At 40.1% G+C, this 26,537-nt stretch overlaps 2 protein-coding genes across 4 annotated transcripts in view; both read right to left on the minus strand.

Moving 5' to 3' along the window:
• The window catches only part of DECR1 (2,4-dienoyl-CoA reductase 1), a 307,653-nt gene that overhangs the window by 272,600 nt on the left and 8,516 nt on the right, over window positions 1-26,537 (minus strand). The window lies entirely within an intron of this gene.
• The window catches only part of RIPK2 (receptor interacting serine/threonine kinase 2), a 41,741-nt gene that overhangs the window by 5,925 nt on the left and 9,279 nt on the right, over window positions 1-26,537 (minus strand). For 2 of the 3 annotated variants that reach the window (XM_075125075.1, XM_048841153.2), the window contains exons 3-9: window positions 19,436-19,591; window positions 14,766-14,923; window positions 7,187-7,236; window positions 6,822-6,983; window positions 1,654-1,739; window positions 1,400-1,495; window positions 572-677 (exon numbers count right to left, since the gene is read on the minus strand). In XM_075125075.1, coding sequence (XP_074981176.1) covers window positions 572-677; window positions 1,400-1,495; window positions 1,654-1,739; window positions 6,822-6,983; window positions 7,187-7,236; window positions 14,766-14,923; window positions 19,436-19,591 — 814 coding nt within the window. The remainder of the gene's footprint in view (window positions 1-571; window positions 678-1,399; window positions 1,496-1,653; window positions 1,740-6,821; window positions 6,984-7,186; window positions 7,237-14,765; window positions 14,924-19,435; window positions 19,592-26,537) is intronic. The other variant, XM_048841154.2, reaches the window with a different exon arrangement.

Below are 26,537 nucleotides of genomic sequence, written 5' to 3' on the forward strand. Positions count from 1 at the left end.
TAAACAGCAGAGCTTCCGTCCTATAGATGGAAGCTTGAAGTCTGACAGAAGACTCCACATACCATCACCAATGAACATTCCCCTCAGTGGGAGATTCTATACATGGTAGTACATAGTCAATGTCAAGAGGTTTTGAGACTCACCAGTGTCTTATCCAGTCACATTCATACCCATCCTTCATACTCAGCCTAATTTTCCCATGTCAGTTTCACCACATACTTCTAGCTAAACTACTTTGTATCACTCTAAACAATCCTTCTCCATCTCTTTTGTTTCTACTCTGAAAGTATTCATAAATGGACTGTCGTGGCTCAGTATGGCCAGTGACCTAGCAGCTATTCCTCACCCTTGCCCATGATCCGGCCACGTAGAGGGCAATTAGTTGTCCCTATGGGGTGTCATGGAGTTAGAGTGATTTACTCCAGCAACAGAGGACTACTTAAATAGAGCAGGGAATCTCAGTGTAGGGTGAGTACTCCTGTACAAATGTAGTACCACAAATAGAGAATAAAGCTGCAGTTCAATAATAACTAAGTATCGTGAATCAATACTGTGCAGCAAGGTTACATACCTGTTGAGAGGATATTATACTTTGGTATAGACTTGAGTCTTGATAATTCAGGTGACATGCTCTGGAGTGGGAGTACATGACTTTGTAGGAAGGGAGCACACGTTTCCTGAAATGAATTCAGTTATATAGTGAAGATGTACATTTTTGGAATGGTTTAGTAATTTCTAAAGTTCTTTCCTTTTGTTGTCTTTTCCTTGTTACTAAGATGCTCAAGTTACTTCACAATTAAAATAAGACAGACATTAAAAAGTTAAAAACCAAATGAAAATGTTCTTCCACCATCTGACCAAGATTTTATGTGCTATTTTAATTATTAGTAGAGAGAATGAAAAGCAGCAGCACTAAGGGACACAGTAATTAAAAAAAAAAAAAAATCCACAGTACTTTCCATAAGCAACATCAGTGGGAGTGGGGGATGAAATCATCTCTTCCAACCCCGAAAGCACCCATTGTGTGGCAAACAACAGTCTGTTGCAGCATTTGTGGTCTGCTACACTCTCTGTACAGGTATGTGTGTGCTCCCTGTATTCAGTAGATAATATGGTCATGTCATCCAGCTCATGTGGGCCACCCACAACTAACTCCATCCATACTTTTATGCAAATGCTGAAAAGCACTGCACTCTGATGTGCAGAAGATAGAAACAGACTTCCCTGCTGCTGTGTGCCCCACTGCTAGTTCCATTGCATTCATGGCTGTGCAACTGCAGAAGAGGAGCGGGAGAAAAGTTTTCCCCATCCTGAACTAAAAACTGTTTCAAAATGTTTTAGTTATCCCAACACATTTGGAAAAGAACTTGAATTCAAAATTAAAAAGAAAAAGATTTACCTCCTGTGGACTAAGATTCAGAGGTATATTTACAGATGTCAGCTCCACATCGGATGTCTTGTGACTGACGCGAATACACTGTGACTCATATCGTGACTGAAAAAACATTGGTATTCTTATTAGTTGTGCATTATAAATCTACCAGGCCAGGACAGTAGGGACTTAATTCTTAGGTTAGTTACACTGTGACAAGCACAAGTTGCCATTTCAGTGTATTTTCATATTACATTCATATTGTAATAAAAGCTATTTACCTTATCTCTCTTCAAGAGCATTACGGCTTCAAGCATAGATATCTCATCAAATGTTCTCAGCACTGGTTCAAGATCTATTAAGCATTCTAAATAAGAAAAGAATACTCAGTTAAACATTAACTTTTAATAACAGTAATTACAATTTTTAAGTTGTTTGAGCTACTTATCTTGCAATTATGAAAATATTGCTTCCACCAACACACAGTAATTAGAGAATTTAGGCTGCTAAAGAAACACTTCTTGCAATCATTAAAAAAAACAAAACAAAACATCAATCTATTAAAAACAATTTTCAGTGTGGCCTAGAGGATTGGCAGCACCAACACTGAATGCTCTATCAAGGGAGACCTGACTCGGAGAGAGACTAAGAGTCTTGGGATCCCTGGGATGTGGAGATCACACCCTTAAAAACAAGACATAGTTCTAGCGTGGAGCGTTCATCCCAGGGCATAATTTACTAGCTGGGCCATGAAGCAGCACTGGCCTTGGAGAAGAATGCTGCCTCCCCACTCCACTGGAGAAACAACTCTATCCTTAGACCACCACTGAGAAGTCTAGAATGAAATCAGCAGTACCCAAAATAAGTTAGGAGATCCTATGAAGGGAGACCCTATGAACAATAATATAGGGAGTGGGTGAGGTGCAAGAAGGAAGAAACAATGATCAGATTCTAAAGGGTGAAAGTTTTAGGGTTGGCACATCACCCATAACAAAATGCTGATTCTTTCCCCACCGTTACCTTTTCTTTCCCCTATGCAGAGATTGGTGGCTCTGAAGCCAGACCAGAAAGGAATGTAACATAATGAATGTAACGTCCCACCACATCCAACATATCCATCTGCTATTTTTCTCATGCTCATTAAAAAGTGGTAGATTGACATCCCTAGGAGATTAATGCCACCTATTTATCTAGTGATTTTGTGTCATTTTAATAATTAAATGGCAGGAAGTTCAACTACTCCATCCCAGCATGTGTGTGTTGATGTAAGGCTTACGTAACTTATTTTTAAAATTTCTGGATGACTGTTACTTGTAGAAATGTCTAATTTAAGTTGAGCTCGGCTACAAAAAGCAAACAGAAGGGCTTGAGAAACCCCACAACTTCTACAACCATCTTACAATATACTGCATAATTTTGTTAAAAGGGAACTATTAAATACTTGGAACCAGATCCTCAACTGGCATGACTAAGCAAAACCTAACTGACACTGCTGTGCTGATTTACACTGATAATCTAGCTCTTTGTCTTTTCTAATTTAGTCTCTATTTTTTTGGTGATACTTGTTGAAAGCTTACAACCAATTTTCCCCTCTAATTATTATGTCTTTTACTTCCCCCCTGGCTTTTCTAATGGAGACCAAATTTACATTTAAAAAAAAAATATTTCCTTCTTTGAGCAATGGCATTCTCAAGAATAATGTTCTGTAGTTGACTGCTTCTGAACAGTCGCCAGAGGGAGTAAAACATCATGAAGTGCCTCTCTGGTATAAGGCCAACATAATGTAAACAGGTTTCAGAGGAACAGCCGTGTTAGTCTGTATTCGCAAAAAGAAAAGGAGTACTTGTGGCACCTTAGAGACTAACCAATTTATTTGAGCATGAGTTTTCGGGAGCTGTGGCTCACGAAAACTCATGCTCAAATAAATTGGTTAGTCTCTAAGGTGCCACAAGTACTCCTTTTCTTATAATGTAAACAGTAGCTGGTTTAAAACAAAACAACCCTTCACCTCCTTTGCAATAGTGTGGTGAACTCTCTAATCTAGAACAACAAAGATATTTAGAATTTGGAGATATTCCTTATCAAAAGCTTCAAGGTGGGTCAAATTTTGAGTTTAAACTACTGTATCCCTTCAGGGCAGGTATTCATGATATAACATGTCAAAACTCAGAGTCCATTTGACAGCATATAATTATCAATATTTCAAAACAATTATAGAACAATCAATAGAGAAAAATATTTTACAGAAAACTTGCAAAATGATCCATAGAACCATTTAAAAGTTAAAATAAGGAAGATAAGAAGCTATTTCTGATCATGCACACTGTGTTTTAAGGCAGGAATTTGTAGAAACAAAGAGATATGATATTTGATGCACACACAATTCCTATGAACAATAGTGAGCATTACAAGGATGCACTAAGAGGAAAACATATTGAGTGAACAAAAAATACATCCCCACATATTATCGACAGATTATGAGCAAAATTGCTTCTCAATTTTCTCTTTCAAACTGAAAAGCACTTTCCAGAAACCGAGCAAGATACTCTAAAAATGGTGAGGATGCAGTCAGAGAAAAGGTAACCAATTATCTAGGCATCACTAATTCTCCAAATTTACTATCAATGAGTATGACAGAAATATAAAGAGGAAGCAAAAAAGTAGACATTTCAACACTTACAAGGATCAATCCAAAATGAAGGGAAGTAAAAGTAAACTGGGCAGAAAATTCTGCTTTTACCATAAGACAGCAGAAAAAGCTTTCCCCTTAAATAAAACCACCTGTTTTCTTCCTTTTATTACAAAACAAAATGAGGTTACTTATTGTTATGAAGACACATAAGATACATACTACTTTGATTATGTAACCTAGATAAATATAATTATAACATTAAACAAACAATCCTTACAGTTCTAACATTGTGCTAACACTACAAACTACATTTTAGCTGATGCAATTCATTACAAAATAAGAATACCCAAGTAGTATAAAAGCACAGAAACATTTCTCTGCTTTTATAAAAAGCTGTGATATGACGTATTTCTTGTTTTGGGTTAAAACAAGAGACAAGGTAAAAGTTCATAGGCCCCAAACTGGACTCTGTCTAAAACAGACATTTAATTTCAAAACATCCACCAATATTAAAAGACCATTCAAAGACTTGTCTATAATCCAAACAAAAGGTTGTAAATCCCAAATACTAGACTGAGTTACCCATTAAACCATCCACTAGTATGCTGCGTGTGTATGTTCAGATTAAGGACATAAGTATGCCTCATTTTTCTCTCCTGCCAGCTTCAATGAAGGAACTGAAATTGTCAAAACAGTCTGCTTTCTGAGCTCTTTGGAAAGGAACTTTCAAAACACTTTCCAGCTCAAAAGAACAGAACCAGCAACACTTTTAGAGAAATGAAGCAACTGTGCAACCCAACCACCCTAGAAATTGAAATGTTAAATTTGCTGCAACCCTCGGTTTGAGAGATAAAGGTTTAGAGTTTCATATTGGGGAAGTTTTAAAAAAGAAAGCACCTTTTTTTTTTTTTTAAAAGGAAAACTGCAAGTCTAGGCATGTAAACTGTCACAGAGCCTCTAAAACACAATTTTCTACCCCAGCACAATCTTACCGTCTTCATTCTACAACACCAATTGGGAGGGGAGAAGAAAAGCATCAAGGCTTTTAAATTTTGAACAATTAAAGATTGCTACTTTTAAGCTTTTACAAGATAATCTGGCATCTCCCTTGGACATTTAGGATCAGATTTTCCAAAGATGGGAGTTAAAAGTGTGCTCTCAGCTTTCACATTCACAAGATGGACAGTCAGGTGATACAAGTACGCATGTAATTACACAATCTGGCTGTAATCAATGTTAGGAATGGGCTAAAACTAAAAATGTGTGTGGGGGAAGAACTCTATGTTGAACTGAGATGATAATGGATAAAATGGGACCCAGGTATAACTCCCCCTATCCCCCTGACCTTTTTTTTTTTGGTAAGATAGAAGCCTGATAAACAAGGATTTGCAAAATCAAAACCAAACTCCTCCTCGCTTTGTCCCTCTCTCATATATATATATATATATATGTTTAATGTCATGTTTGCCTTCTGAATGCAGTGTTCCAGGTTATAGGACTCACTGTAAAAGAGCTAAAAGCATTAAGATAGGATTTCATAGTAAAACCTGACAGCATTAAAGGGAGAAGCATAGAAGATATTTATAACTAGAGTGAGTCATCTAGTCAGTTTGATAAACATTTAACATCTATCAAATGCCACTTTAAGTCTTAAATATACAATTAGTTTCCAATTATCACTGCAATTGGTGGTAGGGACTGATCTAGTAAAGACTACTACAAGTTTTTACATTATAGTTTCCTATATTTCTCCACACAATATTCACCTTTTAGGCTCATTTGCACTTAGTCTCAGCTCTCTACCTAATGGTGATTTGGAGGGAAATGTATAAGCAAAATGAGTGAGGGAGGAGGGGGGGAAACCCAGAAAGCATTGTTTCCAGTGTTTTAAAAATATAATAAATCTAGCCACAACTTTTTGAACACTGCCGTAGCAATATGCTGGTGGTCTGAAAGTTGGCACTAGTGTCTTGCATGAACTGTAACAAACTGGTTTACATTTAGCAAAAACTAAGACTTTGGGAGTTGTGTACTGAGCCTGCATAATAGACATTTTTAATTCTATGGGTGCACTTAGGGGCAGAACCAGCTGCCAATTCCACAGCCATGAAATCCCACTGGCAGCAGAACTACTGTGCAATGGAGCTGATGAGCTAGATGTGAAGTGGGCTGAACAGGTTTTTGCACCAGCAGCCCCTCATTCTGGAAGGTGGGGCAGTGTTTTCACATGGCTTCCCCCGAACATGGGTGTGTTCCAGGAACACACACATTTGTTTATGAAAGGTTAAAAGTTTATTTGTAAAAGGCTGGTTCAGTTTTGTTCAAGAGGAATTTATAATCCAGGGCTCACTGTTAGTTCAGCAAACAAAACACCTCTGATTGCTTACAAGTTCCACTAGCCTTATTTTATCTGTTTTTCTCTAATTATTTTCCTCTTTAAAACTCCCACCCCTTCAAAAACAAACAGTAAATTAAGTGCAAATAAATATTAAGGTTGTACAATTAATCACAAAAAGACAGGAAATATAAAATTGAAGATTCCAACTACTATATAAACCTGGCAGCATTGTACATGTTCCATTTTTTATTACAGTTTGACTTCTCGCATGAGTAGCTTAATGTTACTGTATATGCTGTTAAATGTAAACTGTAAATTCTATAGGATATTTGACAAGGCTGAGTTAAAGCTGTTTTGGATACAGCTGTTCACATTTCCTTTTTGTGTTTGCAACTAAGCAATCTCAATATTGTATTAACATACAGGTATTTTTGGGGGTATGGTTTTTCACTTAATCTATACAAAGCAAGTAAACTCACTTGAAAAAGAAGGTCTTTCATCTGGATTTTGTGCCCATCCACTTGCCATTAATGTTACTATCAGCACTCGGTGGGGTATGTCTATTGATAAAGTTTCTTCACTAGTGTCTGGTCGCTGTCCTTGTGACACACTATACATAATCTGCAAGGGGTTTATAACTTCTGTCAAAATAGATATCAAGCATTTATTATAAATATATGTACTATAAATAGTTATCATTTACTATAGGAGGATACATTAAAATCGCAGACAATAATTAGGGATGTTGTAATTATGCCAAAATAATTGTTTTCAGATTACTGTACATAGGCTTTAGCTAAATGTAAATAAGGCTATAAAAGAAAACTAAAGAACACATTCTCACCTTCAAAGGGCTGTTTTCTTGACATCACTTCCCACATAATAATGGCATAGCTATTAAAGTAAAAATGTGCATTACTTTAGAACACTTTATGATTTATGCTGACAATGCACTCAGCATCATACAAAACATTAAAATAAACTTGCACAACACCAACTTAAACGGCTGACTATAGTGATGTGCCCCTTCATACATGTTATGAAAACCAACAACAGGGAAAGTACTGAGTAAAGAACAACGTGCTAGAGCTAACTTTATTTATGGTGGCCATATGTGCCTTTGAAAAACCAAAGAACTGGGGTTCTATGTTAAGGACCTCACTGATTTCACATAAAAAAAATCCGTTTATAAGTCGAGAGTTTTTTTCTAACGGCTAGCCCTTCTCATCCTGGGCTCTCAGTGTTAAGAGGGCTTTCTTTCACAGGCCCGGTCTACACCTCTGAGTAGGTCCACATAAGGCAGCTTACGTCAACCTAACTGAAGAAGCGTCTACACTACAATGTTCCTCCCGCTGATTTAACTCACGCACGAGGCCAACCTAATAACTCCACCTCCAGGAGAGGCATAGTGATTAGGCTGATGTAGTTAGATCGACACAGTGTCCATGTAGACACTGAGTTGCTTACATCGCTTGTTGCTGTCTTTGGTCGCTGGATCCCCGCCGACCCAGGGCTGACTGTCAGAGTCCTGCTGCCCCAGGGTGGTGGGGCTCACAGCTCGGGGGGTCAGGCCTCGGGGCGGCGGGACTGGGGATCTGGCTTTCATTGCCCCACAGTGCTCCACTTAAGCTGGTGCATGCGCTGCTGGCGAGAATGCACACCAACAGAAGGAGTATAGTGTGGACAGGAAGAGCAGATTTAATTACCACGGTGGCTGTAGGCTGACCTAACATAAGTTGACTTAATTTTGTAGCACAGACATGCCTAAAGTAATATTAGTTCAGCAGGCCACCATCTATCCTTAGTTACATCTGTGCAAAGCCTTTAAACAGACTGTGAAGGGTAAACAAGGGAAAAAATGTGGTCCTGCAATTGGAACTCAGTTAATAATTCTATTAATTATGGGTAAGTCAAAATAGAATCTAGCTCCCTCTCCAGAGCTGTGTTACCGGTGCAGCGCTAACAGGAGTGAAAAGTAATTCAATAAATATTTTTGTCCATAAAGTATGGCTGTTGGGACTCTGAACATAAACAGAGATTGGTTGGGTTAGGTGTCATACATGCCATATACACTCTGCAGAGAAGAATCTTCAGGAGACCATGTGGAAATAACTCCAAATTTACTAAACCTAATCGTGTTAATATATAAATCAATGGGTCTTTTCCCACTAATCTCAATGGGAGCAGAAATAGGCTCATAACTACAGTTTTAATAAAGGTGGAGCAGAACACTACTTATATGCAGCAACCCTTTGTTGTTGGTCCCCTGAGTAGTGACTTAAGAGAGAGTTCGCTGTCCCGGACATTTGGTACAAAGCAGTGGATTTTAAAGGCAAAAATTCTGCTTTTCAACAAGAGTAACTGAGTCAAACTGGTACAGAAGTCACAAAGACTCATCCCTGACAGGAAGGCCTAAGAGCATTCACAGAGGTGAATGAACTCTGCCAGAGCCTAGGAAACCCCCAACATCACTCTCCCATTCAATCTGAGATATGATATAATTAAACACTATCATCTCTTCTGTGACATTGTAGTCTGCAACTTCTTATTTGTTTTCCTTTGGCTATGTTCTTCTTTCCCTCACCACACCTTTCGCTTTCCTTCCATTGTATAGCTTGATTTGCTTCTGTTTTCTTCTTTAGTATGCAGCGTTGTAGCTGTGTTGGGCCCAGGATATTAGAAAGATAAGGTGTGTGAGGTAATATCTTTTATTGGACCAACTTCTGTTGGTGAGAGAGACAAGCTTTCGAGCTACACAGAGCTCTTCTTCATGTCTGGAAAAGGTACTCTGAGCATCATAGCTAAATACAAAGTGGAACAGATTGTTTAACTACTACCTACCTATGCTAAACAATCTGTTGTTTGTTTATTTATTTAGCTGTGACGCTCAGAGGACCTTTCTCAGACCCAAAGAAGAGCTCTTTGTAGTTGGAAAACTTGTCTCTCTCACCAGCAGAAGTTGGTCCAATAAAATATTACTTCCTCCACCTTGTCTCTCTTTTTCAATGGATTTTCTCTTCTCCTGTATTCTTTCTCCCTTCATCTGTCTTCTTCTCTCCTCCTTTGCTTTGGGTTCTCTCCCTTCTTTCCACCCATGTTCTCAATTTCTTCTTCCTTTCTTTCTGGACAATCTGTCCCTCTTTCCTTGTTCCCTCATTCCAAACCTCTTTTTCAGTCCAGTTTCCCTCTAAACTTACTCTTTCTTTCTCTCTCTCTCCTATCTCTCCTAACCAACTTCTTCCGGCTCTTCCCCACTCCTAACCAATACTGCCACATCCTTCTAAAAACCATAGGCATAGATGGGGCCTGCTGCAATATTCACTCCCTCTCCTGCTCCTCCAATGGAGGAGCTCCTGATTTTTCTTTCTTGCCCCACCCAGTCACACCTCTCAAAAGGTGAGAGTCACAGGGACATTCTCTCTCCCTGACCTCTTGCTAGGAATGCCAGGTGCTTCCTCTGCACCTCAAGGGGAAGAGCTAATTATAGAAGTTAGTGCTTTCTCTCTTCCTGGAAGCCCAGGCTTCGGCTTGGCATCTAAGTCTCTGAAACTGGTTCATTTCCTACCACTGCATCCATACACCTATATGTAATAAGAACAGGAGTACTTGTGGCACCTTAGAGACTAACAAATTTATTAGCGCATAAGCTTTTGTGGGCTTCAGCCCACTTCATCGGATGCATAGAATGGAACATATAGTAAGAAGATGTGTGTGCGTGTATACACACACACACACAGGGAAGGTGGAAGTTGGAAGTTTCCATACAAACTGCAAGAGGCTAATTAATTAAGATGAGCTATTATCAGCAGGAGAAAAAAACTTTTGTAGTGATAATCAAGATGGCCCATTCAGACAGTTGACAAGAAGGTGTGAGGATACTTAACATGGGGAAATAGATTCAATATGTGTAATGACCCAGCCATTCCCAGTCTCTGTTCAAACCCAAGGTAATGGTATCTAGTTTGCATATTAATTCAAGCTCTGCAGTTTCTCGCTGGAGTCTGTTTTTGAAGCTTTTCTGTTGCAAAATTGCCACCCTTATGTCTTTTACTGAGTGGCCAGAGAGGTTGAAGTGTTCTCCTACCGGTTTTTGAATGTTACAATTCTTGATGTCAGATTTGTGTCCATTTATTCTTTTGCGTAGAGACATCGGGCTTTGTTGCAAGGACAGGCTGATGGTGGGATGGAAATTGTTGAAATCATGGTTGAATTCCTCAAGGGCTTCTTTTCCATGGGTCCAGATGATGAAGATGTCATAAATGTAGCGCAAGTAGAGTATGCGCGTTAGGGAACAAGAGCTAAGGAAGCGTTGTTCTAAGGCAGCCATAAAAATGTTGGCATACTGTGAGGCCATGCGGGTACCCATAGCATTTCCATCCCACCATCAACCTCCGCCTGGACCAATCCACACAAGCGGTCCATTTCCTGGACACTACTGTGCTAATAAGCGATGGTCACATAACCACCACCCTATACCAGAAATCTACTGACCACTATACTTACCTACATGCCTCCAGCTTCCATCCAGGACACACTGCACGATCCATTGTCTATAGCCAAGCTCTAAGATACAACTGCATTTGCTCCAATCCCTCAGACAGAAACAAACACCTACAAGATCTCTATCAAGCATTCTTAAAACTACAATACCCACCTGTCATAAATATAAAGGGAAGGGTAAACACCTTTAAAATCCCTCCTGGCCAGAGGAAAAACCTTTTCACCTGTAAAGGGTTAAGAAGCTAGGATAACCTCCCTGGCACCTGACCAAAATGACCAATGAGGAGACAAGATACTTTCAAAGCTGGTGGGGGGTGAGGGGGGGCAAGAAACAAAGGTTCTCTGTGTCTGTGTGATGCTTTTGCTGGGGACAGAACAGAAATGGAATCTTAAAGCTTAGAAAGTAATCTAGCTAGATATGCGTTACATTCTGTTTTGTTTAAATGGCTAAAAAAATAAGCTGTGCTGAATGGAATGTAGATTCCTGTTTTTGTGACTTTTTGTAACTTAAGGTTTTGCCTAGAGGGATTCTCTATGTTTTGAATCTGATTACCCTGTAAGGTATTTACCATCCTGATTTTACAGAGGTGATTCTTTTACTTTTTTTCTTCAATTAAAATTCTTCCTTTAAGAACCTGATTGCTTTTTCATTGTTCTTAAGATCCAAGGGTTTGGGTCTGTGTTCACCTATGCAAATTGGTGAGGATTTTTATTTAGCCTTCTCCAGGAAAGGGGGTGTAGGGTTTGGGGAGGATTTTTTGGGGAAAGACATTTCCAAGCGGGTTCTTTCCCGGTTATAGATCTGTTAGACGCTTGGTGGTAGCGGCAATAAAGTCCAAGGAAAAAAGGAAAATAGTTTGTTCCTTGGGGAAATTTTAATCTAAGCTGGTAAAAATAAGCTTAGGGGGTTTTCATGCAGGTCCCCGCATTTGTACCCTAGAGTTCAGAGTGGGGAAGGAACCTTGACACCACCGTCGAAGTGAAAAAACAGACTGACAGAGCCAGAAGAGTACCCAGAAGTCACCTACTACAGGACAGGCCCAACAAAGAAAATAACAGAACACCACTACCTGTCACCCTCAGCCCCCAACTAAAAACTCTCCAGCGCATCATCAAAGATCTACAACCTATCCTGAAAAATGATCCCTCATTCTCTCAGAGATCTTGCGAGACAGACCAGTCCTTGCTTATAGACAGCTCCACAACCTGAAGCAAATAGTCTCCAGCAACCACACACCACAGAACAAAAACACTAACCCAGGAACCTATCTTTGAAACAAAGCCTAATGCCAACTCTGTCCACATATTTATTCAAATGACACCATCATAGGGCCTCATCACATTAGCCACGCCATCAGGGGCTCGTTCACCTGCACATCTACCAATGTGATATATGCCATCATGTGCCAGCAATGCCCCTCTGCCGTGTACATTGGCCAAACCATCTCTACACAAAAGAATAAATAGACACAAATCTGACAGCAAGAATTGTAACATTCAAAAACTGGTAGGAGAACACTTCAACCTCTCTGGCCACTCAGTAAAAGATTTAAGAGTGGCAATTTTGCAACAGAAAAGCCCCCAAAACAGACTCCAGCGAGAAACTGCAGAGCTTGAATTAATATGCAAACTAGATACCATTAACTTGGGTTTGAATAGAGACGGAGTGGCTGGGTCATTACACATATTGAATCTATTTCCCTAAGTTAAGTATCCTCACACCTTTTTGTCTACTGTCCAAATGGGCCATCTTGATTATCACTACAAAAGTTTTTTTCTCCTGCTGATAATAGCTCATCTTAATTAGTCTCTTACAGTTTGTATGGCAACTTCCACCTTCTCTGTATGTGTGTGTGTATATATATATCAATCTTTTTCTTTTATGTTCCATTCTATGCATCCGATGAAGTGGGCTGCAGCCCACAAAAGCTTATGCTCAAATAAATTTGTTAGTCTTTAAGGTGACACAAGTACTCCTGTTCTTTTTGCGGATATAGACTAACATGGCTGCTACTCTGACACCTACATGTAGGAGTCCCAGAGTGTCAGAACTCCTAGATATTTTTAAAATGTATGAAAATCATGGAATCCATGACTCAAGTAGCAAAAATGCAACCTTAATAGATATTCTTAAAAACTACGCTTGACTGTAATAGGCCATCTGTCAACTGTTATCCATCCACTTCCTCCACTCAATCCCCTCCTTGATTGTTTAGGCAGGTTTTAAGGTGGTACCCTTCTCTGCTAGCTTGTTCCGTACAGTAACTCCTCACTTAAAGTTGTCCTGGTTAACATTGTTACATTGCTGATCAATTAAAGAACACGCTCGTTTAAAGTTGCACAATGCTCCCTTATAACATTGTTTGGCAACTGCCTGCTTTGTCCACTGCTCACAGAAAAAATAGCCCATTGGAGCTAGCTGGTGGGAGCTTGGACCGGCAGCCCCCCTATCAGCTCCCCGCTCATGTAAGTTCCCTGTGCAGCAGCTGCCCAGCAGGCTATCAGTTGCTGGCAGTTCAGCTGTCCCTCCCCCTGCACTGCCATGTGCTGCTCCTGGGACGCTCCTGCTTGCTGTGCAGGGGTGGGGGAAGAGGGGGGCTAATGTCAAGGTGTCCCCCTCCCCTCTGCTCCTGCCTCCCCACTTACCCCATCTCCATAGAGCGGGGAAGGGGGGCGGGGGGGATGAACGACCAAGACAACAGGGCTCAGGAAGGAGAGAGCTTGCTGGCAGCACCTTCTGTCTCAACTTGCTGATCTACTTAAAGAGGCAATGTACTTGAGTCGGTCAGTGTACTTAAAGGAGCAATGCACATCTCTCTCACACACAGGGTGTGTGTCTCTGTCTGCCACGCTGTCTCCCCTCCCTCCATTTGTGTTGCCTTGTAGAGTGTGAGACTACATTAACAACGTGTTAACCCTTGAGGGCTCAGCTGAGTGCTAGTTCATCATTTCGCAGAAAGGCATTCCCTGGGAAACATCCCACCCTCTTACTTCACCACCTCAACCAAGCTGCACAATCATCATTGCTGTGTACAATATTAAATTGTTTATTTAAAACTTATATTGTGTATATACATACATATATATATATATAATCTTTTGTCTGGTGAAAATTTTTTTCCTGGAACCTAACCCCCCCATTTACATTAATTCTTATGGGGAAATTGGATTTGCTTAATATCATTTCGCTTAAAGTCACACTTTTCAGGAACATAACTACAATGTTAAGCGAGGAGTTACTGTATCTCTTACACGTAGACAGCAACTTCTGTTGTTTCTTTTATAGGTACTATTACTCTATATGTGCCATTCCTCTATATGTGCCATTCAAGAGCTTACTGGAGTAGCTCTCCCTGGATTTCTATATGATGTATACTCTGTTTTTGCCTGTCCCTATTTGATGTATACTCCTATATTAATTTCTATTTGATGTATACTCTGTTTTTGCCTGTCTTTTTTCCTGACCTTTTCTAAGTTAATGCTTCTTCTCTCACTCCATGTTTGTCTTGCAAATTACATTAATCTCTGGACATTAGCAACAGAGATCTCTCAAGTAGGTGTGTACAGTTTGTTCATCTGGATGCTTGCACTTTGTTTTGCTACCTATTCTCTCTCTTCCCCCATCCATCCTGTTTTCAGCAGGGTAATTCTATTCCCTGCAAGCCTGATTTGTGGGATGTTCACAAAATTAAACAACGCTGGGTTAACTCCAACCAATCCCCTTTGTCTAGTTATCCTGGTTTTCCCCTAATTTCTAGGGCATTATATTTGTCCTAATGTTTGCTAGGGAAAGAGGTTTTCAAAAATTTTACTTTATCCATTTAGTGCCCCAAAATAATGTGTTCTGATTCATTATAATCGAGTTTCTTTGACAATTTTTACTTTTCAGTTTGCAGTGCTCACTGTAGGATAACAGGCAGTACCTGTATATATCATGCTTTATACTTGCACGGGTTTTCTGATTGGGATTATAGTCTTCGGGTGGCATGTAGATAATAGTCCCTCCCTCTGGCAGGGATTTGTCACCTCGTGATTGTGATGTGGACACCATGCGCCATTTCGATAAACCAAAATCCGCAATCTGGTAAAGAACAAAAATCTGTCATTCTGAGAAAACAACAGGTCCCATCTATGCACTGATGTTAGTGCAAGTTGTCAAAAATAGAACTGAATAAAGAGTTTGTTTAAAACCCTCCATCCCACTTGAAATGAAAGCAGCTATGGTGTTCTGCTAGCTACAAAAAACATCAACCTTGATTCAGAAAATGTTCCCAAATCAGGGTTCATGTTGTCACGCACATTATTATTATTATTTGAATTAACATAGCACTTAATGGCCCTAGTTATGGACCAGGACCTCACTGTGATAGGTGGTGTACAAAATAAATAGAATAAAAAGATGTTCCCTCCCATTGCTCCCTGTGGGAAACACCCCCATGTAGTCTGAGATTTGGCTGTGGATTCACCCTTGCTAAAAAACCAGATTTCAGAATATTAGCTTTCATTTCCAAAGACCAAACACTTATGTTTCTAGCCCTTATGGTTGGGAACAAAAATCTTGAAAACATTAATTAAGTGTAAAACGATGCAGCACTATCCAAAAACAACAACAACTCAGAGACTGATGCAGTTCATATCATCTCAATCAGAGCTCCTTGGACCTTACAATTCCCCAGCTATGGAATCTAGTGTTTTTCCAAGATGCCATAGAATTCATAATTTTGGCTGTGAAATTTGCCATTTTGCTGCAGACAGGCATCCAATATTTTGTTTGCTGTTTCCATGTCTGGCTGGGATGTGTCTGAAATTGCTTCTTACTCTCTGTCCTTCCCTACAAGCTAAGAGTTAATTGGTTTGCAATGCATGCACCTGTGATGGGGTTTCTACCCTCCACACTTTCCCTGAAGGGGTTAATGGGAAGCCAGATGGGCCAAATAACCTTTTAGTCTGAGAGGAAAGTGAACCTGTGTGGGAACAGGCAGGGGTTCTAAAGCCAGGGAGCTGATAGCAGGAAGGACTGCAGGGAGGGAGTCTACAGTCACTCCGTGGGAGAAGGGAGATGTGTTGGGGGGCTATCGACAAGTGGGACAAGTAGCCCACTATTGTTCCCTGGGAGGAGGGAGAGGGAGTAGAGAGACTGACAAACCCCAGAGAGTGGGGGAATGCCAGGATTGGAAGCAGCTCAGGGAATAAGCAGCAAGGTTGGGGACTGAACAGACCTTGGCTGCATGTTGTAGGGTCCCTAGGCTGGAACCCGGAGTAGAGAGTAGGCCCATGTTCTTCTACCTGACACTGGGAAAGTGGCACTGGCAGGGTACTGAAATGGAAGACTGCCTTGGTCACTATGGGAGTAACAGAGACTTTGAAGGACTATACCCCAGAAGGGGGGAATGCTGAGCGACCTGGTCAGAGGCCGAATCACAGAGAGGACAGCTGCAGCTCTTGAGAGCAAGAACAGCTGCAGAGGAGAAACTGATGGGGTTTAACCACTAGAATGGGCGTTTCCGTGACCGAGGTAATCCCCAGAACCGCTAAGAGGTGGCATCATCCAGCAGTGAGTATAGCAACCTGTCACAGCATCCCACACTCTTCCATGGAACCAGGCAGCAGGGGATCAGGGAGTAAAAGCTGGAATCTAGCTTCCAGAATGGGGGAGAGGGAACCAGAAGTGTAGGCTGGCCAGTTGGGATGCCTAGAATTCCTCACAGTGGCCAATGGGTGGGAATCCAAGGAGATGAAGCGAACTACAAACTCCCCACTTTCCTGGTACACACATGAGAGGAAAAAAGGGTTCTGAGCAAGGCTGCCTGGACAACATTGCAACAAGTAAGATCTATGGATATGAGCCTCCTGGAGAATACATGAAAACAAAAGTCAAAAATAATTATTGACTCGTGTTATGTCACTGACTGGGCCATAGTTGTGTGTATTTACGTAGGACAGGTGGAAGTGAAGGAAGAATATTTCATGAGAACAGAATAAAATAAGGTGCTTGTAATGCACTTGATTTCATTGTGTCATGGAGTACATGGCCTGTCTGCAAGTGCTTTCTCCTGACTAGCTTTTGAGGTCATTGGGGGAGGAGGGACTGCTTTTAAAACCAATCTGCATACTGCACTTGTGTGTGTTTGGTCTCATTGTAATTCAACCCTTTAGAAATCTTACTCATTTAGCAGATTTCTGATGCAATCAGACACACTGTATGACTGCATATTTTACATATATTCACTGCTTCCTTTTTTATAATACACAGCAGATGTATCTAATATTGCTCCTTCCATTTTTTGCCAGTTATCAAAATCTTCATTTCACTCCACCCAAAGGCAGCTCAAATAATTAGAGAGCTAGTTAATAAGCAATGAGCAATTAACCCCCATGTAAAGCATCTGTAAAAAATTAATCTTAAAGCATTAACCATCCAAATTTAATGCAAAGCATCTCCCTCAACTACTGTAATACTAAATATTCCATAACCTCCATTTCAAATTTTAAAACTGTTGATGAAAGGAAACAAAACTTTATCAAACTGTTTTTATTTCTATTCAAATTCTAAAAGTGACTAACAGTTTTCTTAACAAATGGATTCTTCATCACCAATACTTCCTCTTCTTTGCCTCTGAATTAAAGGTCCATAATAAACCATTAAAGTTAAGATGGCTGAGAAACAATTTCACGTGTGTTTTGTTCTATTTTAAGGTGAATATAAAGCCTAACAGGCAACCAAGGCTTTGATAATTCCCTCATCAATTCTCCTTCAGGAATTATCTGCCAGGTAGGTTTCTTGCCTTCCCATACTATCCAAACCCAGAGCGTGCATATTTGAAGAGATGTTCTAAGGCTACATTAAGTATTGCTGAGTGAAGAATGACAATTTGGATGCAAGACAGTACATCATATATTACACTGTTGTTGGGAATGGGAAACCCACCAGGGCCTACCTGAGTTCCTCTGACTTCAGAGCTTGAGTAGTTTTTAGAAGGAGTTTCTGCTCTGAAAGGACCACATTAAGGGTTATCCTCAAGGACTTTCATAAGAAAGTTTTGCCACTTCTGAATATTAGCCACTGCTTTTATTTCTTGCACTGCCAAATTACTTCTCTAATTCCTCTCTATTTTGTTACCATGAACTAACATTATGCTTATCTTAACACTATCTTATCATAGTACCTCTAACCCCCCTTCTCTGTAACTAAACCTGTGAAATCACAACTACTTTTATGTTAATTTTGCTGAGAATTTGGTTTTCTTCCCTAGGTATAATGCCTTCAGATATCCACAGGTTCATCTCAGTTGAATTTCTTATCTACTAACTTTGATTTATTTCATCTGTATGGCATACTGCATAGGCCAACATTATGAAAAGCCAGTATGCTGCTAAAGGCCAGGAATCTGCAATTGGATTGGTGCAAGTCAATCCCTGTTTCTGTGTGGAACCTCACTGAAGAAGATGGGGCTCTGCCTGCAAAGACACAACTGCAGAACAGAAGTATAAGTTTGTCCCTTCCTATCCCCACTCCTTGTCTGAAATATTAAACACACTTCAGTTCTGCTATGTGTAACGGGACTGTTGTCCCCTTACTAGAACTCAGTGGGAGTGTTTTGGTTGGCTAGCTCCCAGTACTAAAGGTAAGGGGAAGGGTCGATGGGAAATCAGGACCCTGAGACTGACAGTCCCCAGGAACAATGGGGAGAGGCCAATGCTCCAGGTCAGCCTGATCGACAGGGCGGGCAGGCTAATCAGGGAGTCAGGAAGCCAGGGGATCCCATCCTTCGTGTGAGCTGGAATTGCCTGGGTCAGACAGAGTGGAGCTGGAACAGTCTGGAGCCAGATACAGCGAGTAGCTGCAGAGAGCGAGCGGGACCCTGGGCAGCGGGCCCAGCGCAGGGAGAAGCCCCCAGCCAAGACGCCTTACAGGACAGACTTGGAGGGGGATCGTAACCCTGACGGGCTGGGGGCAACGCTAGGAAGAAGGGTCCTGCCACCTAAAGCCTGAGCTGCGGCCAGCGCCAGAGCAAGTGTCCGACCCGCAGCATTCCTGTAGCACAGCCAGGCCTCACAAGGAGGCCTGGGACTTGTGAGGAACAGACTGAACTTCCCTTACATTCCAGAGATGCTGGCTGTGTGTCCCCATCCCACAGAGTGGGGTGATGTGTTTTCCTTTAACCTTTCCCATTTTTTCCTTATTTTTTTTAAATTGATTGCTGTTTAATACATTGTATTTGCTTTGAACTGTATGTAATGATCTATGGGTTAGGGAAGCATCCAGTGCAGAGAGAGCACCCCGGAGTGGGGACACCCAGCTCCTGCCCTAAGTGACCACAACAAGGTTGGGGGTCGAGCCCCCCAGGAATCCTAGGCCCAGCCTTGTTGGGGTTACAAGGACTCTGCCAGACAGGAGAGTGGAGGGGAGCCCTTGAGGTCAGGCAGACCTCCAGGTAAAGGAAGTGGGAGTGAGGACTCAGATCCTTTCGCTAGCCCAGTTCACCAGGATAGTGTATAAGCCAGGAAAGTTCCCCACAATGGTGAAACCATTCCCCTGCTTACATGTGCTCGCTGAAGAGGAATATAGGGACTAAAATAACCAGGACCTTACCTTAACATGAAACTCGCTATCCAGTAAAATATTTTGGGTCTTCAAATCATGGTGCAGCAATGGAGGACTCATGTTGTGCAGATAATTCACTCCCAAAGCAATTTCATACAAAACCCGGAATCGCAGTGACCACGCAATGTCAGGATACACATTTTTCTACCAAAGAAAAAAGAAAACCAGAAAAAATCACAATATCATCATTCATTTAAATATTCTAACAAAAATCTATGAGTTAGAGGAGACATAGTTTGAGAAGAGGTTTTTTTACATCTTGTATTCACAAATTTAAAAAGTGACAAATCATTGTGATTGGTGTTAATTTATGTATTTGTTTTAACATTATGAACTGTTTAATCACTCATTACTATGCTCCTGTTCTTTAGCAATTAAACTCTATCAATTCATGATCATTATATACGCTGTTACTAATACACATACTTTATGACCTTGTGATGATAAAGTTCTAGATAAGATTTAGATATTATCATCAACAGACTCAGAGTGCTTTACAAAAGTGGGCAAGTATCTTCTTAACCCTCTCTATTCCATTGCAGAACACAGGGTCTTCACCACTGCCTTTCATCTTTGCTGGTCTCCTCCTGCAGTCTTAGTTTTCAATTCTGCTTATATTATGTAGTTCAGTGTTATCGTTGGTCTACCTTATTGCCTGCCTCTTGCCCTAGGGGTTCCAATCCAATTCCTGTCTTACATCATTTAGTTTTCTAACTCTATATACTACTAGCTATCTCCACTTTCGTTCCAGAATTTCTTGTCCTAGTGGCTTCTGTTTTATCCTTCTCCAGAATTCTTTATTTGTGACTCTTTTTCCCCCAGCCATCACATACTGAGGATTATTCAGCTGTTTATTAAAACTTGGAGTTTAGATAGTGAAGTCTTGAGTCTCCAAGTTTCAGCACAATATAGTAAGACCAACTTTAGAACAGTGTTAAATATTCAAAGTTTTTAGTTTGGAAGCAAGATTTCTGTTTCTCCAGATTGGCTTTAGAGTTTCAAAGGCATGTCTGGCTTTTGGTACTCTGATTTTAATGTTTTCATCTGCTCTACTTTGTTGTGTCACAAATCAGGGCATTTCCCTGTTCCCTCTCAGTGGTCCAGCCAGGGTACCCACTGTCAGGCTTGCAGCTCCCCAGCCACTGCCTTTCTTGGGTGGAGACCTATATCTCACTCTCTTTTCACTTGGGTATTTCCACGCTGAGAAGTTCCCTGCCTTAGCTGTGTTATTCCCAGCAGAGTGACTGCCCGTGGTTGTAATTTACCACACAGTTCTTTTTAAGCAAGGATATTTTATTCTTAAGGTAAAAAAACATTACAGAGAATATGTTAAGAATACAACTACATGCACGCTAATACAATTACCAGAGATCACCCTAACATGGGTTCTGGCATTCACCAACCCCCCAAAGCGGTTTCCCTTTTGTTTCAAGTTCATCATAGCTTCAGCTCAGAACAAGCACACAGTCTTATGGGACCTCAGTAGGCGAAGTCCATCTAATCCTTCCTTAAAGGACGGGGGCCTCTATGGACCAGAGATCCTGTCCATCTGCTGGGCCAGCAAGAAGGACCTGCACCAGGATAGTCATCCAAAAGTCTTTTCTTTGTCTGTTAGTCCATGGAGAATCCATTTTGAACTAATATATACAGATCTCACTAAGGGGCGACTTCAAAGGGGCTCATAACCTGAGGAATTACAATAGCATCCCCATACTCCTAGAGGAGTGACCTACAATTACATAATAAATATGCACAACTGCATTTTTAATACAATGGACCCCCAAAGTATTAAACCTAATTCAATAAAGTTTACAGAATTAAGTTAAACCTTATCCTAATTCCATAAGGATTGTGCAGGATACTGTCAGTCCGTCGCATGTTGTATTTACAATGCTGTCAAGATATGTGAAATATTGGACCTCTTTTGTGTCAGGCCCAGAAAATGTTATTGGTGTTGTGTGTTGATTCTTACGGTTGAAGTTTTCTTAGTGTTGATTTTCAACCTTATTAATTGTGCATAAGCCTGGAGATCATTTGTTTTGGCTTTCATGTCTCTATGGGTAAGTGATAGCATGTTGATGTCATGCACAAAGTCAAGTTGGTCTAATTTCTGTTTGAAAATTCATTGTATGTCCTTTCATTGTTCTGTGCTCCCTCTCACTACCCAATCCACTATCTGTAAAAAGATCCTGGGTGACATAAGAAATCCTCGCCTGATGCCCAGAGTGACTTTGAATGGTTTAGTCAGTTCACTATTACGTACTACTTGGCACCTCATATTTTCATAGAAGCTCTGAATGATCCCCACAAATTTTGGAAGGATTCCATAGTGGTGTAATCATGTTCATAAAACAGTTCTATCCATTATACCAAAAGATTTTTGGAAATCTAAAAAATTCATATAAAGTGGTGACTGTCGTACAATCAACAGTTCTATGTTGATACATAAGATTATTATTTGATATGTAACTGATTTATCCTGTCTGAACCGTGCCTATATCTTGAATCTACAGAGGATGTCAGCTTTTAGGTGACAAATCTGCAGAACTGTCCCAGATGTCAATAGAGGAGGTTTTGGAACAGATTGATAAATTAAATAGTAGAGCTGTCAAATGATTTAAAAAAATCTCAATTAACCAAGATTAAAACAAAATTGTGATTAATCGCAGTTTTAATCACACTGTTAAATAATAGAATATCATTTATTTAAATATTTGTGGATGTTTTCTACATTTTCAAATATATTGATTTAAATTACAACACAGAATACAAAGTGTATTATTGTAGCCAGCATTGCAAGGTATTTACATGCCAGATTTGCTAAACAGTCCCATGCCCCTTCCTGCTTCAACTACCATTCCAGAGGACACTACCATGCTGCTGACAGGTTCTGCTTGATAACAACCCAAAGCAGTGCGGACCAATGCACATTCATTTTCATCATCTGAATCAAATGCCACCAATTGAAGGTTGATTTTTCTTTTTTGGTAGTTCTGGTTTTGTAGTTTCCAAATCGAAGTGTTGCTCTTTTAAGACTTCTGACAGCATGTTCTGCACTTCGTCTCTCTCAGATTTTTGGAAGGCACTTCAGATTCTTAAACTTTGGGTTGAGTGCTATAGCTATCTTTAGAAATCTCATATTGATACCATCTTTGCGTTTTGTCAAATCTGCAATGAAAGTGTTCTTAAATCGAACAACATACGTTGGGTCATCACCCGAGACTGGCATAACATGAAATATATGGCAGAATGCAGGTAAAATCATGGAGTAGGAGACATACAATTCTCCCCCAAAGAGTTCAGTCACAAATTTAATTAATGCATTATTTTTTTAATGAGAGTCATCAGCATGGAAGCATGTCCTCTGGAATGGTGGTCAAAGCATGAAAGGGCATACAAACGTTTAGCATATCTGACACGTAAATACCTTTCAATACCGGGTACAAAAGTGCCATGTGAATACCTGTTCTCACTTTCAGGTGACATTGTAAATAAGAAGCAGGCAGCATTATCTCCCATAAATATAAACAATCTTGTTTGTCTTAGTGATTGACTGAACAAGAAGCAGGATTGAGAGGACTTGTAAACTCTAAAATTTTAGGAGTTTTTGAGTGCAGTTATGTAACAATTCTACATTTGTAAATTGCACATTCACGATAGAGATTGCACTACAGTACTTGTATGAGGTGAATTCAAAAATATAATTTGTTTCTTTTACAGTGCAAATATTTATGATTAAAAATATAAAATGATCACTGTACACTTTGTATTCTGTGTTGTAACTGAAATCAATATATTTGAAAATGTAGAAAAATATTTATAAAAAACCAGTTGGCATTCTATTATGGTTTAATAGTACGATTAAATTTTTCAGTGAGTTAATTTGTTTTGAATTAATTGCTTGAGTTAACTGTGATTAATGGATAGCTCTATAAAATAGTAAGTTGCCAGAATGAGATAGTATTCACCCAAAAGTTTTGAAGGAACTGAATTACGAAATTGCAGAACTACTAACTGTGGGATGTAACCTATCATTTAAATCAGTTTCTGTACCAGATGACAGGAGGATAGTAACGTTACACCAATTTTAAAAAAAAGGCTCCAGAGGCTATCCTGGCAATTACAAGCCGGTAAGTCTAAATTCAGTATCTCACAAATTGAGTGAAACTATAGTAAATAACCGAATTATCAGACATACATAAATACACTTTGTTGAGGAGAGTCAACATGGCTTTTGTAAAGGGAAGTCATGCCTCACCAATCAACTAGAACTCTTTGAGGGGGTCAACAAGCATGTGGACAAGAGGGATCTAGTGGATATAGTGCATTTAGATTTTCAGAAAGCCTTTGACAAGGCCCCTCACCAAAGGCTCTTAAGCAAAGTAAGCAGTCATGGGATAAGAGGGAAGGTCCTCTTATGGATCAGTAACTGGTTAAAATATAGAAAACAAAGGGTAGGAATAAATGGACAGATGTCAGAATGGAGAGAGGTAAATAGAAGTGTTCTCTAAGGATCCAGCGCTGCTCAACATATTCATAAATGATCTGGAAAAGGTGGTAAAACGGGGAGGTGGCAAATTTTGCAGATGATACAAAATTACTCAAGTCCAAAGCAGACTGTGAAGAGTTATAAAGGGACCTCACAGAACTGGGTGACTGGGTAACAAAATGGCAGATGAAATTCAGCATTGATAAATGCAAAATAATGAACATTAGAAAACAACCCTAAGAACACATACAAAACGGTGGTGTCTAAATTAGCTGTTACACTCAAGAAAGATCTTGGAGCCATCGTGGATAGTTCTCTGAAAACATCTGCTTAATGGCAGCCTCAGTCAAAAAAAACAAAACAAAACAAAAAACTAACAGAATGTTAGGGACCATTGCGAAAGGGACAGATAATAAAACACGAAATCATAATGCCACTATTTAAATCCATGATACATCCAGACCTTGAATACTGCCTGTAGTTCTGGTCACCCCATCTCAAAAAGATATATTAGAATTGGAAAAGGTACAGAGAAAGGCAACAAAAATGATGAGGGGTATGGAACAGTTTCCATAAGAAGAGAGATTAAAAAGACTGGGACTTTTTAGCTCGGAAAAGAGACGACTGAGGGGGGATATGATCAAGGTCTATGAAATCGTGACTGTGGAGAAAGTGAATAACGAAATGTTATTTATCCCTTCACATAACACAAAAACCAGCGGTCACCCAATGAAATTGATAAGCAGGAGGTTTAAAACAAACAAGGAAGTACTTCACACAACACAGAATCAACCTGTGGAACTCCTTGCCAGGGGACGTTGTGAAGTCTAAAACTATAATTAAGTTCAAAAAGAACTAGATAAATTCATGGAGTATGGGTCCATCAATGGCTATTAGCCAAGATGGCCAATGATGCAATCCCATGCTCTGGGTATTATTAGCATCTGATTGCCAGAAGGAGGGAGTGGATGACAGGGGATGAATTATTGCCTGTTCTGTTCATTCCCTCTTAAGCATCTGGCATTGGCCACTGTTGGAAAACAGGATACTAAGCTAGATGAACCATTGGTCTAACCCAGTATGGCTGTTCTTATGCACGGATTTCTTGATTTTGCCTAGAATAATACTTGTAAACACCTTACTTGCAAGAGACATCTGTTCTATGCCCCTCCAGTTTTTACACTGACTGAAGTCTTCTTTCTTTGGCAGCTTCACTACATGACTCCTTTTCCACTGATTTGGTAACTTTTCTTCTTTCCATATATTTTGTAAAGGGCCTATCAAAATGTCTACTGTTTTCCTCAAGTCTGCCTTAAGAACCTCTGTTGGAATGTTACCTGGACCTGGTGCTTTTCCGTTTTTAACTGATTGACTGCCCTCTCTACTTCTACACTGGTGACAGGTTCTAGTTTGATGTCCAGATCTTCTCCTTCCTCTATATCCGGGGGGAATGTCCACTGGCTTTCCATTCAGTAGTTGAATAAAATACTGCCTCTATATATTTAATTGTTTTGATGTCTTTATCATTATGTTGCCCTTGCTGTCTTGAATTGGTCGGTTGGTATACTGTCTTCATATCATTTTGTGCTGCAGTGGTCTGTGCATCAATTGCCACTTTATCTATAAGTTCTTATTGGTCTTTCATAGCACTCATTTTGGCCCCTGTACTCTTTATGGGATATTCCTCAGAGAGAGAGAGAGAGAGAGAGAGTGTGTATGTGTCTGTTTTCTTGGTCTTGCTTGATTTAGTTTATTTAATTTGGTATCTTTTATTTCCTGTCATATATCCTCAGATAACCATTCACTGTGGTGTTTCTTCCTGAATCCCAGCATTTCTTCAGAAGTTTTAGTGATAACTTCCTTTTCCCATTTCCATTTGCCTTCTACTGTTCCATCATCTTCAAGCACCTGTTAATGCAATTCTGAACTCTGATTGCATTGTCATCTGTGTTAGGTTGGTGATGTTACAATGTAGGCATCTCTGTTGTTCAGTCATCTTTATTTTTATTCTCAAAATATCTACCATTAATGCACGGTCTGTCCCTATATCTGCCCCGTTCCTTCTATGTACATCTTCGAATGTTCTTCTTCATTTGAGCCACACTATGATGTGATACATTTGTTTTCCTGTTCTGTGACCTGGTGACCTCCAAGTTATCTTAGGAATACTACGGTGAAGGAAGATATTTCCTCCAATGATCAGGCCATTTGTTCCACAAAAATCAGCAAACATTTTACCACTTTCTTTCCATTGATGCCTTGTTTCCCTATAATAGCTTCCCTGACAGTGTTATTGCTCCCTACTTTAGCATCCATGTCTAGGTCAAAGGGTAGGAGCCAGACTTAAGGCAGTCCACCGGCCCACCTGCTAGTAAGCCACTACTGTAAGAAACAAAGTTGTTAGGGAAATCTGCACTACCCCGCAGTTCAAAAACTCAATCCAACTCAACTCCATTCAAATAGACTTATGAGAGATGATGATGTGAAATGGCCAAACACACAAGGAAGCTACTCTGCTGATGAATTTGCTGTCTCCTAAATTGGTATGCAGAATATGCGGTGTGAAGGGACATGCCCTTCCACCAGCTGCAAGGAGGCTAA

This window comes from Caretta caretta, chromosome 2 (assembly GCF_965140235.1).
Source record: "Caretta caretta isolate rCarCar2 chromosome 2, rCarCar1.hap1, whole genome shotgun sequence".
Lineage (NCBI taxonomy): Eukaryota > Metazoa > Chordata > Testudines > Cheloniidae > Caretta > Caretta caretta.